The sequence below is a fragment of the Aethalodelphis obliquidens genome, unplaced genomic scaffold (genome assembly GCF_003676395.1).
Source record: "Aethalodelphis obliquidens isolate GAN/ISIS:26980383/991018 unplaced genomic scaffold, ASM367639v1 scaffold2, whole genome shotgun sequence".
In the NCBI taxonomy this organism is placed as follows: domain Eukaryota; kingdom Metazoa; phylum Chordata; class Mammalia; order Artiodactyla; family Delphinidae; genus Aethalodelphis; species Aethalodelphis obliquidens.
This window is the reverse complement of record NW_020837946.1, coordinates 53,633,662-53,648,495: the sequence shown is the minus strand read 5'-3', so window position 1 is coordinate 53,648,495 and position 14,834 is coordinate 53,633,662. Positions and strand designations below refer to the sequence as shown.

General features: G+C 35.9%; 1 protein-coding gene across 5 annotated transcripts in view; it reads right to left on the bottom strand.

Moving 5' to 3' along the window:
* The window catches only part of SESTD1 (SEC14 and spectrin domain containing 1), a 142,846-nt gene that overhangs the window by 78,539 nt on the left and 49,473 nt on the right, over positions 1-14,834 (bottom strand). For 4 of the 5 annotated variants that reach the window (XM_027126934.1, XM_027126943.1, XM_027126961.1 and 1 more), the window contains 2 exons: positions 13,650-13,758; positions 3,119-3,209 (listed from right to left, as the gene is read on the bottom strand). In XM_027126934.1, coding sequence (XP_026982735.1) covers positions 3,119-3,209; positions 13,650-13,758 — 200 coding nt within the window. Of the gene's footprint in view, positions 1-3,118; positions 3,210-13,637; positions 13,759-14,834 lie in introns of those variants that run through there. The other variant, XM_027126967.1, reaches the window with a different exon arrangement.

Sequence of the window (14,834 nt, the reverse complement as noted above, 5' to 3'; positions counted from 1 at the left end):
CTGACCTTCTTGCTGCTCCTAGAATGTGACAAGTCTGCTCCCAGTTCAGGACTTTGCCCTTGATGTTTCCTCTGCCTGGAATGTTCTTTGCCCTATACCTAGGAGTACTTCCTCAGTTTATTTAGGATTCTACTCAAATATTCCCTCTTCAGAGAGACCTTCTCTGACCACCCTATCTAAAGTAGCAGCATCTGACTCAGTCTCTTTTCACCAATTTATTTTTCTACATAGCATTTATCCTTATATGATGTTACATTACTTAGTAATTTGTCTAACTGCTTATTGTCTGACTCCTCAAAAAGAATACAGGCTTCCCAATGGCAGGTACCTTATCTATAATGTTACTCCTATATCTCCAGAGCCTATGACAGTGCCTGACATATAGAAGATACTCCATAAATCTTTGCTGAATAAATGAATTCACATTAACAAGTGGATGTTATCCTTCCAATTTTACAGAAAAGTAAACTGAGCTTGAGAGAACTAAAGTAACTTGTCCAAGGGAACAGAGTTGTGAGGGATGGCACTGGATTAGAAGGCAGGTCGGTCTGACGCTAAAGTTCTAACATACCATTCCAAATGTTCTAGACCAGGAGTCAGTAAATTCTTTCTGAAGGTCCAGATAATAAATATTTTAGGCTTTGCAGGTTATACAGTCTCTGTTGCAACTATTTCAATTCTGTCCACATAGTATGAAAGCTGCCATAAACAATATGTAAACAATAAAACTTTATTTATAAACTCTATTTATAAAATAGTCGTCAACCACTATTCTAGACCATAAATAGCACTACTGAATAATAATGTTATATAATTATAATAATAAGTATTGATTAGGGGAAAATAGAAAACTTTTCAATTTAAACATGTCACTGTGCACATCACAAATCTAGCACCTCCTGCAATGACTGGGTTGTGAATAAAGTTAAAAAAAAAAAAAAACCTCAGTGTTATCAAAACTTTTATCAGAGGGGCTGCGAAATTTAGAGTAGAATGAGGTTTATTTATATGTTGATTGTGTTAGAATATTATTTCAAAATCATTGCATATTAAAGCTGTGAGAAACAAGAGAAACCAAGCCACTCATTTTAGAGAATATTTGTTACAGGCAGAGCCAGCACTAAGCTCTGGGCTCCCAAACAGCCAGTACCAGTACCTTCTGAAATAAAAGCAATGAATAACTTTGTATGTAGAAACTGTTTGACTAGGAGCAAACAACAGGCCATTGCAACTTCTGAAAATCTTAACTATTAATAAGTCCAAAAGTTGTTAAAATACCTATCAGAAAAGAAATCGCAAGAGGGGATTAAATCATCCATTGATTGTTCTTCAAAAGTGCCACTGATCAAAGTCCAGTTCAAACAGCAAGTCCCAAACAGCTCATCTGTGACACAGTTGAATGGAAGAACACAAGGTCATAATTAATGGATTTCTCATCTAATAGTTATTGTAACAACTTGTACAGAGAAGAGTTAATCTTCAGGGTTTGGAATACAAAAGTGCTGGGAACATATTTGACAGAAAAAGTTATTATGGGACACCAATCTGTGTTCCCTTGAAAACTGATCCACTGGAACCTGTCCTTTCCAACCCAAAGGAGTGATTCTAATGATGAAGGTTTAGGCCAACCAGTTAAGAATAAGGTAATGGGGAGATAATTTGGGAACCACCTCAGATACATCCCACTGGTAAATATACACTTTTAAAGGATAAAAACCTGGGGCTTAGGTTGTGCCAGGTTCCAATCGTGACTCCCATGTAATGTACTCCCATGGGTACATTACTTAAAATCCCTGAAGACCTTTGGGGATCGTAGAACCTGCCTCCCAAGTTTGTGAGGATGAAATTGAATGAGATCATTTACATAGCAAGCTTAGTGCACAGTACCTGAACAATACTAAGCACTAAAACTAAAAACTGAAATTACCAGTTCCCATCCCTTGAATTTCTTTTTCCTAATTATCACAAATAAAAATAAACCATTAAGATTCATTCTCCCTAGTTATCATTTAAAATTTTAAATTATATTTCTTTCCACAGAACCCTAAAGCAGCTACCGATTATTTCCCAGTTCATTTAAAATTCTTGATCTTTCCTTCAATCTCACTAATATTTACCTAATTCAATGTTCAACATCCCACGTAACAGCCAATATATTGCCCCCAAACTGGCCTGTCATCAGCTCCTTTCATTGTATTCACTTAATTTTTGAGCTATCACTGACAGTGTCCCTGCCAGGAATGTCCTTTTCACCTTCTTTCATTTAAATTAGATAATCTCTCTTATTTAACTCACTTAACTTTTACTTTCTATACAAGCCCTTCTAAGGAAACCCAGGTACATCAGAGCAATCTGTCCCCTTTCAATCACTCAAATACTGTATTTTTCTCTTTCAGATCACAGTATCCTCAATACTCTCACAATAAACCAACAAGTATTTACTAGGTACCTACTATGTGCAAGGGATTACAGAAACATTCTGTGAGGAGCACAAGGAAATATAAACATAAGACTAGGACCAGATCAGGGATTCTATAATCACAGCTGTTTATGAAATGCTTATCTGTGAGCTGCTAAAGCCCCCAAGGACACAGCTGTCAGAGTACGTTTCTTCTAGATCAGAGACAGATATAAGACTATTATGAATCCTGGTGATTTTTGAAGGAAAAAGGGTAACAGAAAGGAGAAACCTATCAGAACCACCTGAGAAGCTTTTTCAGATTAGACTTACCCAGTTGTACTCCCTACCTGTGGTATTAGGAGGGGGTGGAGGTGGGATGATGCAGCTACTACAGTGTGCAAAAGCTCCTAGATGAGTCTGATAACCTCTGCCCTCACACTTTGAGACTCATTGGCCTAGTTGTTTAAATTACTTAAACATGACATATTATTTTTGGTCATTTACAAACCTTTAGAATAAGGTTGAAATTTATTTTACTACTCAAGTGAAACCTGTAAGAATTGAATCTAAACAATCCAATAGTGACCTGTGCATTTCAGAACTCAGTCACTGCTGAGAAGCTTGGGCACAGTCCAATAAACAAAATGCATTTGCCACTATCACCTCATCTGTTGCTGTACAATAAAACCACTTCCTAATAGTCAAAAATAAAATTACCTGTAGCATTAAGACTACTGTTTTCACCACATTCCACTGGGATTTTCTGCCATCCACAATCACGGTAAATCCTCTAGCCTTACACTTTTCACTGAAATGAAACAAAATTACAGAGTATTAAAACAAGCTTCCTATTTTATTCTTAATAATCCTAAATAAAGTTTACAGTGTAATCATACATGGAGCAGCATTAATCTCAATTGACTTGGTTTGCACTGTCAATAAATGAATTCTTCAGTGTCCTTTCAGTTTTCTCAAGCAATTTATTTTTCTCATTTCAGGAAACACTGACAATTTATAAGCTAATTTGGTAAGAAAATTACTCTAAAAGCACGTAAATTCAATGTCTTAAAAAGAGAAGAAATCAAAGCAACATTCAAATAGTCTCACTAGCCTCTCAATCTCTTCATCTGTAAAATGGGATCACAGTGAAGTAGGTAACTAATGATTGCCAAGTGTGGACGTACTTCTTGCCTCTCCTTCCTGCCAGAAGTGTAAGGTTGTGAAGTGATATTTCAAAACAGGTAGAAAATAAAGTAAGCTATTATTAAACCATTGGAAATAAGCTTCTTGGTGTTCTTTTGGGGAAATTTAACGAGGTGAAGTAGCATTGGTGTATATAAGAATTCAAAGCTTGAATACACCATGTCTGACCCACCTCTGCTTTCACTTTTGCATTCTTAGTCACTTGACCAGCACAATATTATCTTGAGTGTTGGAAAATGTGTTATTGCTATATATTATATTCAATTATTCAAGTACCTACTAAACACTTCTCAGAAGCCTGCCCTAGTAAAATGCAACAACAACATGGAAAAACTCTATCCTATGACCAAAACTACATAGCTATATTATTATTATTTATTATTACTATTACTATTTGTTTTACTTATAAAATCAACAACGTAAAGATCTCAACTGCCCTCCCTCTAATATAGTGGAAGAAACTGCAGCTTTGCTTAGCAGAGCAAGGATTTGTTAGTGAAAATTCTCTCCACACAAAGTTCTCCCAATTGCCTACATTATAGGAAAGGTTAATAGCAGGCCCTTTCCTGAGATTTAAATCCAACAGTCCAGGGAATTTTACTAATCCTCCCTTACTCTCTCCAAACATTCACATTAACCTCAAGAGGATTATTGGAGAAGGATATCCAATTCTACTGAGAAACAGTAAGGTCACAAGAATGAGGATGATATTGCTAAAGATCTGGAAGAAGAATAGGTGACTCTGTAGGCAGGGACAGAAGCTGAGCTTCCAAAGAAAGCAGAGAACTGTTCAAGAGGTGAGGCAAAGTGAAACATATGTCCATACAAAAAACCTGCAAACAGATATTCATAGCAGCATAATTCATAACAGCCAAAATCCAAAACAACTCGAATGTCCAACAATGGATGAATGGGAAAAAAAATGTGGTAATCCATTCAATAGAGTATTATTCAATCATAAAAAGAAATGAAGTACTGATATATGCTACAACATGGATAAACCTTGAAAACATGCTCAGTGAAAGAAGCCAGATTCAAAAGTCCATATCGTATGATTCCATTTATATGAAATGTCCAGAATGGGTAAATCCATAGAGACAGAAAGCAGACTAGTGGCTGACAAGGGCTGGGAGGAGGGGAGAATGGGATGAGGAGGGACTACCAATGGGTATAGGTTTCTTTTTGGGGCTGATGGCAATGTTCTGGAATTAGAGAGTGATGGTCGCACAACCTTGTGAATATACTGAAAACCACTGAACTGTACACTTTAAAAAATGATGTTTATGATATGTGACTTATATCTTAATAAAAAAATGTTGAAGTATTCTATTTTTGGATTTTGCATTACAAAATAAAGGATCCACTAAGCATTCGTGGGGGTAAGGCAATAATACAGTGATCTCTTCTGCATCAGCAAGAGCACATAAAGACTTGCTGGGGGAAGGAAATCTGACATCTAACTGCTAGTTGTGGGATCAGGTAAGGAGAAGACCACCCTGACTTACGGAGGATACAAGCCAAAGAAAGACAAGCCTAGCAGAGTTACTGTCAGTGAGTGGTCTTCAGAGAAGTGGCGGCAACTCAGGGACTCTACCAGTGCAGTGTGGAAATTTGCAGGAAGGGGAGCTAAGATACATGGAGCTGTCCAGTGGAGGGCCTTTGCTGGTTGGGACTAGAGCCCAAGAGAAGTAAGTCATCCCCATAATTTGGCACCTGCATCTATGAGGTACAGGTTACACAACCATTTTGTTAAACAAGTAAGTTTTACACAAACGAGACATCTATATTTCAAAGCACACTAAATTAATCTGTATATTAAGACAAAGAAAGTAATGAAGCTTGCAAATGCCATCTGCAGTGATCATAAGGGCATAAAATACTCTAAATTTATCTTTTAGAGTACTTAAAAACACCCTTAATCATAATTTTCTCACATTTTACTAAGATAGATAAAGAAAATACACACAATTCAAAGATACTACATATTTGAAGATTGTAAGATCAAGTGAGCTTTCAACTACTTGAAAGGAATAGTTTGTTTGCTTATTTAAATTTTTTAGCTGTGCCACACGGCATGTGGGATCTTAGTTTCCCGACCAGGGATTGAACCCATGCCCCTGCATTGAAAGTGTGGATTCTTAACCACTGGACCACCAGGGAAGTCCCTTTTTTAAAAAAAATTGCAATCCTACAAGTGGAGTGATGGTTTAAACTGTTTTTAACAAGAACATACTTCGATTTAGAAGCATATTATGTCCCTTATAAAGGGTGTGTAGCTGCATTGCTATATTAGTAAATTCCTACACTACTATTAACATTTTATAATTTTAAGACCACTAACCAAAAAAAAAAAAAAATCTATTAACACCCCACTTCCTTGTTCTTACTCCATTAGAGCCTTTCAAGGGTGACGTGCCTAAGTTAAAACAGCTATTAAAGGAGGAGCAGGTCCTTAATAAGCTCACTCACTTTGGCTAGAAAGAGACTGTCAATGGATTTTCTGCAGCTCTTCACTAATTTCTTTGATTACGACTAAGGGCTCCTTCTTTCCACTCAGAGAGCTCTGCTTATACTTACTTAATGGCACTAATTTTACTTATGGTTTTATTATAATTGCTTGTTTATAATTCATCTTCATCAGATAATATGCTTCCAGAAAGCAAGGATATTATTGTCTTAATGATACGTTGGCAGCTTCCAGCTTTAAATATAGAGGGCCTCTAGAAATGTTAGAAGACGCAGATCATATCACTCCTCGGTAGGAATGTAACAATGGCCTTCCTTCTCATTCAGAATTGAAGTCCTTACCATGGCCTACGAGGTCCTCTAAGTTCTGACTGCAGCCCCTCTGAGGGCTCTCCCAGAACCCTCCTTCTCTCAAACTGCTCCACCCACACTACCCTCCCTACTGATCGCACAACACACTGAGCCTGCTCCTGACTCAGGGCCTTTCCACTTACTGCTCCCTCTGTCTAAGATACTCTTTCTTAAATGCTCTTTCATCAGGTATCTGTATAGCCTGGCCCTCACTTCACTCATCTCTGGTAAAATGTTACTTTCTCATTTTATAAAATATTGCCACACACTCCTTTGCACTCCATCCCTCCCTTAATTCTTTTCATGCTCTGTTTTATAGACTTATGAACCTCCAACATACTATGTATTTATTATTTTTTATTTTTTTGCAGTACGCGGGCCTCTCACTGTTGTGGCCTCTCCCGTTGCGGAGCACAGGCTCCAGACGCGCAGGCTCAGTGGCCATGGCTCACAGGCCCAGCCGCTCCGTGGCATGTGGGATCTTCCTGGACCGGGGCATGAACCCGTGTCCCCTGAATCAGCAGGCAGACTCTCAACCACTGCACCACCAGAGAAGCCCTATGTATTTATTTATAATATTCATTTGATCATTAGGGCATCAGGCCCATAAGGGCAGGGACTGGGCCTTTGTTCACCCATTTCCTCAGCACCTAGAATGATGAGGAACTCATTGTAGGATCTCACATATTTACTAAGTGACTGAAGACTTATGAGTCATCTCTGTGTGATTCTTGGCAAGTCATTAAACCTCTGTGTTCTGATGTTTCTTCTGTGACGTAAATGAGTTTTTCTACAATTAGGAAGAACTGACCTAAAATCCAAATTTGAAAAAAATCAATACTTGAGAGAAACAGAAAAGTAACTTCTATAGATGCTGACTCTCTACAGAATTAGATTAATCTGGGCAAGTACTTGGCAGCATTTCTATAAAGAGGATTTAAGTATGGGTAAAGTGGTTAGTCTAGATGATTGAAGATGTTTGGTCTAGATGACTGTTAAGGTACTTTCTTAATCATGACATTCCATGATTCTATAACTGGATGATCAACAATTTCCCTTTGAGCTAGAAAAATGCTATGGTTTTAAATATACACTGAATATACTGTTGAAAGAAAATGTTAAAACAAAAAAGATTTCCGTTATGCTCAACTATGTTCACCATAGTTATTTTCATATGTCAATTCTCAATTGTGATAGATGCAGGTTAAATGCAAATGAATATTAAAAGTTATCAATAGCTATGGCACTGTGATTATAACAGAGGTGAATACAACAGTGGCTAGAAACACAGGCTTGGAGTCAGACCACTAGGTCCAAATCCCCCTCCAACCCTGGTATGCCACAGGTTCTAGGTCAAGATACTTAAATTACCCACTCTTTCTATGCCTCGGTTCCCTTATATGTAAGAGATAAGGATGATAGTGCTCGTCTCATAGGGCTGTTATGAGAATTAAATGACTTACTGTTATCTATTATTTCCTTAAGTATAGGATAGTCTTTTTCACATATGCCTCCCAATCATCACCCATAAGTAAATTCCCAGGTCCATTTCAAATTTAATGTCTTCAAAGGAAAGCAAGACCAGCCTAGACAAACTTCTTATCCACCAAAATAGCTTCTACTGAGCTGCAACTTCTACATGTTTGATTTTCCAACAAATGTGAGATGTTCTGAAAATGATCAGCCAGGCTGCATTTGAGTACACAGAGCTATGAAGAAACTTAAGTAAGATAAAGAGCAGAAACCCATATCCACTGACTATTGATTACTAAGTATCAATATGAGGTACTGCACAGGATTATGAAAAAATATGTATTATACAACACAGTTTCTCCCTTCAAGAAGCTTAAGATCATTTAGAAAGGTGAAAAGGTAAAATAAAAGTATTTTAATTAGTGTCTACTTTACACTCACTGACGTCACCTTTTTAATGTTACTAGGGAAACATATATCTTTGAAATTTTTTAATGTAAAACTTAAATAATAAATGTAAAAATTCAAGAATTATCATTAAACACATTATGATTAAATGCCTAAGAGTCAGAAACGGCAAGTGCTGTAGGTCTGGAGAACAGCTGGAAGACTCTGGGAAGTACCGACATAAAGGAGCTAATGAAACTTAACATAAAAGGATACAGAGCAAGAGGAATATAAGCAAAGGTACCAGTTATTAATTTGGGTAAGTTTCTTAAATTTCTCTGCCCTCATTTTTTCATCTATGTAATAGGGATAATAATATTGTTATTTTGAAGACTGAGTTAATTAATACAAGTGCTATAAAACTAAGTGCCTTGCATGATAAGCGCTCAAGAAATATGAAATGAAAGGGTTAAGTCAAATCACACAAGGTCTTGGCATAGCAGTTAAGAAGGCTGAAAGACTGTCCTTGAGAGCACACACTAGTCTTTCTTGCCTTCACAATGCACGGTGTACAATGTCTGCACTTGGTAGCAACAAAATAAATGACTACTGAATTAAATTCATTGTGTGGAAAGGAGAGGAGGTCCTAGAAAACTGAGAAGGATGATAGAACTGTTGTTTTGGTGAAATTTATCTTGTCCTTGTGTACAAATTGGGGAGAGACTGGAGATAGAGAAATTAGCTTGGCTATTGCTGTACTAGTCCAGCTTGACAACCCAGCCATCCCTCGACGTGAACTTAAACACATGAAAAGGGAACAGAGGAGACAGGAAATTTAAAAATACGTGGTAAAGAAAGGAAATGCTAGCTTAGCTGTCACATTTTAAAACGGACATTATAAGTTTTCAATACATATTCGTTGAATGAAGTAAATATTAAAAAAGCACTCATCAACAGCATAAAGCATGTTCAGAGCACTTAACTACAGTGCTTTGAAGTAACTCTAAGATCAACACAATTATACCGTCATTTGCCAGAAGTGCATTTGCTAAGGAGGAGAAAGGAAGGCACTGCCTTAAACTTTCTGAGAAGCATGTCCCATAAAAAAACAAAAATAAAGAAGAGCCATCCCAATATGTACAAAGTAGATAACGAACAAGAATCTGCTGTATAAAAAATAAATTAAAAAAGAAGAGCCATCCCAGTCACACTCTCACAGACTATACTGAACCAATCAGTGTTATATTCATATTCAAATTACCTTCTAAGTGCTCTGCAGAGTCCTGTAAGCTCCAAGGAGGCTCCTTAAAAGCGGGTGAGGGGGCACTGCAGTGGAAGTGGAATTTGAGAAGGTGGGGATGAGCAGGAATGGCTGTGGGCCTACACTTCTAGCTCTTTTATAAATTTAGTTTCTCTGTAAGATTTTCTTTGAATAAAAATGTCCACAGATAAATTTTTTAAAATTCTGAATGTACAGAATATATGCCCCATAGAATTCTGGCAGTTACAAAACTACTTGTATGGGATTCAAATGATATTTCACCATACACAGCTGTTATATCTCCTTTCATAATATATTTTAAGTCGTTTCTATGACTTTATTGCTAAGTCTGGTTGGTTCCTTCAATATCCATATAACAAACACCTAAGGTCTCCAAATCATTTTTATTGGCCTTGTGAATATGGAGATAAATGAAACATGGCTCTGCACTCTAATATCAGACTGATTTAACAGTAAACTCTATGACATCAAGCAGAAGTGAATAGGAAAAGCTGCCTAAAAGGGCTCCTTACAAAGATAACAATGACAAAGAAGGTTGAGAAACACTGATGCATATGTTTTGCCACATGTTTTTAAAAAGCTGGTAGTCTCAATATCTTATAATCATACTTTGTGTAATAGTACTGACACAAATTTCATTTTATACTTTGAATGTGAATATGCTTCTGACTTAAAATTTTGAAATATATAAAGAAATGATATGAGATAAAGATCTACTTGTGAGGTTTTGTTTAGTGCTAATCTCAATATTTACTTTTTTAATGAAAAGATTTGCAGATTAATTTATATATCTTTTCTTTATCTCCATAAGGTAATCTTGAATTTGATTCTGCTTTCTGAGTCATGGACTCATAATTTCTAATCATGTTGTTTATGTCTAAAGTGTACAGCAATCGCTGGTAAAACAAAAGAAAAACTCCATTTACCTCTCCTAAAATTTAACACTCAGGTTGGCCCAGCTGTGTCAGTCTATGTTATTTTTTTATTAAAAACCCTTTGTAGAAAATGGGGCAATAATGGTTAGTGCTGAACTCCACACAGACCTGGACATGAGGAGTTACCTGAACATAAACTTAGTATTCAGGTCAGGTTACAATTAACCTGAACTTCTCCTTTCTTCTCAGCCCTCTGCTCAAGAGTCAGAAACCAAAAACAAGTTTAGGACCAAGCTGTGTGTAAAGGAATCAGGAAATGGCCCCATTTTCAACTGTACTGGGTTACCCATTTAAAATAAGTATGTATCACACCTTGCTCCTGGTCATGAAACTAAGCATAAAATATGGGTAAGAACTAAATAGTTTCTTTCCATTTTTAAATACTTTTAAAAAGCTGTTACTATATTCAGAATGTTAACATTTTCACTGCAATGAAAGACTACTTTTGGACATCTCCTATAAAGAAGAGGCCGCATTAGCTAGCTACACTGCTGGAGCTGTCTGGAGACATTCACAGTAGGGAGGAGTTAAGCTTTAACAGCAGAGTCTGGGAGAAACAAGTCACACCAAAAAGAATGCAGACATACTAAAAAAGGAAAAACTTTCTAGACCCAAGCTGAGACTGATCTGACAGGGTAAACTTAAAAACAGTTCTGGAAAAAAAAAAAAAAAACCGTTCTGGGATGGAAAGAGGGGTGGATAAACACATAGATACGTGATAAAGTATTACAACATTAGTTGCAGGCTTCTAAGTGATGGGCATAATGGTGTTTACTGCACTATTCCTTCAACTTTTTTGTGTATTTGAAATCTCTCATAATACAATTTAAAAGCAGTTTTAATGGCAGGCATTCTGAAGGAGAAAAATCAGTTTTTAAGGCTGCACCTAATAAACTACTGTCCAGAGTTGGAATGAAGAGCTCAAAAACCCTCTAGCTCTCTAATGAAATGGCAAGCACTGATATAAAGCTGCCAACTACGTTTTTAAACGCCAAAGTTATAGGAGGTTGATCCAAGAAAGCAGAAGGCTAAAAAGTCAGGGCGTTCACAAATATCTGAGACGGTCAAACTTTAGCAGAACAATTATCAAAAATAAAGTATCCAGGTATCTATTTTGTCTTGCTAAATTAAGTTCTTTCATCTTGCTTCAACTTACAACTTTTCTATTAGCTGGCAGGTAGGTATGTGTAGCTCTGTAGAAACTGATTCATAATTTACACTGAAATAGTACTATATGTATATCTATATAAGAAAGAGAGAGAGAGAACGTTTAAATAGTGTACGCTATTTTGCCCTCCATTGTACTTCCTGTTTGCACACCCAGAGTGAGCAGACAGGCTGCATGAGTGAAACTGGTCATTTACCCTACAGTGTGAGCATCCTGGCAGGCTGATCCTGGTTCTAGTATATACAAGCGTGCATTTTCTTATCACACACCTAACCACAAGCCGACTGTGTCTTCCAGAACTCAGCCTCCATGACTGACATGTTCCAATGCTGGAAGAAAATCTAGCATGTTCACGGAAAAATAGTTCATAAGTCTCTAATTCTTCCTTAGGCATTTTTCAAGGGTAATTTTGACTATCAGTAATTTTTGCATTACATTTTAACTTCAGAACCTCACCCCACATAAGATGCAACTACACTGTACTCTATTCATCTGAAGTATGAGGAGCTCTGGATTGGTGCCAGGAACTGCAGATTCTAATCCCAGCTCTACTGCTAATTAGCTGTGTGATCTTGGGCAAGTAACTAACTTCCGAGTCTCAATTCCCTCAACTGTAAAATAAGGCAGTTGATTCAGATGGTCTCTAAGTTCCCTGAACACTTTTAACCATCTATGAATCCATGAATATTTTTTCATAATTTGTTAGCTATATGTTTAGCTAGTGCCATTTACCTAAAAAGCAGTTCGTTATCTAATGATGAATAATACAAATTGGCAATCAGCAGCTCAGAGAATTAGCAAGGTTATTCAGTACTAATACACTGTGAAGTCTGATAACTTTCTTTTCCAGAAAGTAAAAAGACTGAAAATTTTCACTTTAAGACCTCTATTTTCCCAATATTGAAAAAACATTCAGCAACAGAATCATTATACACCAATACTGGAAGCAGATGTGATTAAAGTCAGTTGTTCTAAGATGTAATTTTAACCCTGTATTCTTCAAGGTGGTTTAAAATGAAATAATCTATTATGTCAATAATGCAAATATAGGAAAAGGATACAAAGAATTGTTTGCTCTGACTAAAATGTTTAAAATTCACTATTTCGAGCTTAAGAGCATTATGTAAAAGATAGTTTTGTTCCTTTTACCACCCCTATATTTTACAAACACACACAAAACAATCTGCCCTCATTCCTGCACTTTGCTGCAGTGGGTTGCAAATGTGACTGCATATTAGAATTATCCGGGAAGCTTAAAGAATTTTTTTTAAAGTCTGATGAGCAGTCGTCCCAAAAACAATTGGATCAGACTCTCTGGAGGTGGACCCACAAGCATTAAAACTTTGGAAAAAATCTCCAGATGATTCTAATGTGCAGTCAGACTTCAGTCCCCAAATATCACATATGGGAAAGGAAGCTGGGGAGGGGGCTTTTCTGTTCTTGTTGTTGAAATGATGGGTAGGCTCAAGCAAATACAAAGGTTTAAGTTTTGTCTTCACCAAAGAAATATAAAAATTAAAAATCCAATGATCTTTGGATTAAAATATAAACATTTTTTGCATTTTTAAAAAATAAAAATGTTTTAAACTCCAAATAGCTTTCATTCAATATATTAAAACATACAGATGTATTTATATCTATTTAGTGAAATAGCTACCTAAATACAAGAGCTTTCTACTGAATTCACTTTTCTAAGTTTTCTCAAATTACATGGTATATAGACAGATGCTCAATCTTTGCACTCCTTAAAAGTTGACAGTATATACATTTTAGAAATCAGTACCATTTAGTGCATCAAGAATATAAAATGTCTTTATTTTATCTGCTGTGGCATCATATATTATTGATTCTTGTGTTTTCAATTATAATTTCACTGCTAATAAAAGCAGATAAGATAGCAAAGTATACTTTAACAACAGCAGGAATCATTCGTAAGTAAATGAAAACATATTGAAATTTAAGAAAAGACACCTTTAGAGTCACCTTGGAATGCTGAGTAGGTAGTCTAAGGTGACACTCAGCTCATCCATATTTGTCTGTTCCAGGCATAATGGAATTGTCAGAATGAGGCCGCTTCGTCTGTCCTTTCCTCCTATTAAAGAAAAAAATATATAAATTTAACATGTAAGAGATATTAAAGCACTAAATGAATTAAATATATTTGCATCCAATGTTACTACAACAATTACAAGTTTAAGACATCAGTAAAAAACAATCTAATGGCTGTTTATTTTATATATTGTAAATGTTTATAGTAGTACAGCAAAATTATATAAAATTTAGAAAAAATAAGAGGAAAAAAATTCACCAATGAAATATTCACTTAAACATAACAATTCTCATTTTGTTTAATTTCTTCCATTTAGTCTGCTTCTGATTGTAATCAATTCATCAAACATCTATTGTGTGCCTAGCACAGTAAGCATTTGCAAGTAAAACAACAAATTTCTTATCAACCTAGGAAGAAAAACTTTAAGTCGTAAGAAATAACAGTATGAAATATGACAGATAATTTGTTAGGCTGTGTTGTACAAAATATATAAAATATTATAAAAAGGGATTTAGAAAATGGAGAAAATGATAAGAGCTGTAATAAATGTAAACAATTTCATAGAAAAGTTAAAACTTAAGAAAAATGAATAGAATTTATAAATCAAGTCAAAAGAGCATTCTGTGATGAGGAATGATCTGAGTTAACTCACAAAGGTCAGACAGGCATTCTTTGTTCATGAGGCAATAAAGGGAAAGCCCTGTCCAGCTGAGAAGAGGGCACGGGACCTGGATATAGAATTCTGAAAGCCAGGAAGTGGAACGCACTTACATTTCATGGATGTTCAAGTTCTCTTCGATTTTCCATAAGCATTAAAATATAACTAGTACTTTTATACACACACAGCTTCTTTGAAAGCTCCCCACATGATTGATTTTCACACTGAAGTCCATCTTTTGACCCAACTGACATTTATGGCAATTTTAGAAACTTAAAAGCCAGCAAACACTAAAGCAAACAATTTTATATGATCTCTATCACTAAAAAGTTAAAGGACTGAATTGAAAAAAAAAGATTCCTATGAATAACATGGATGCAATTTACAAGGTACCAACCATAAATGATCTTTTATCAGATTAACCATGTAAATTACTGATAGTCAACCACTTTGTTTAATC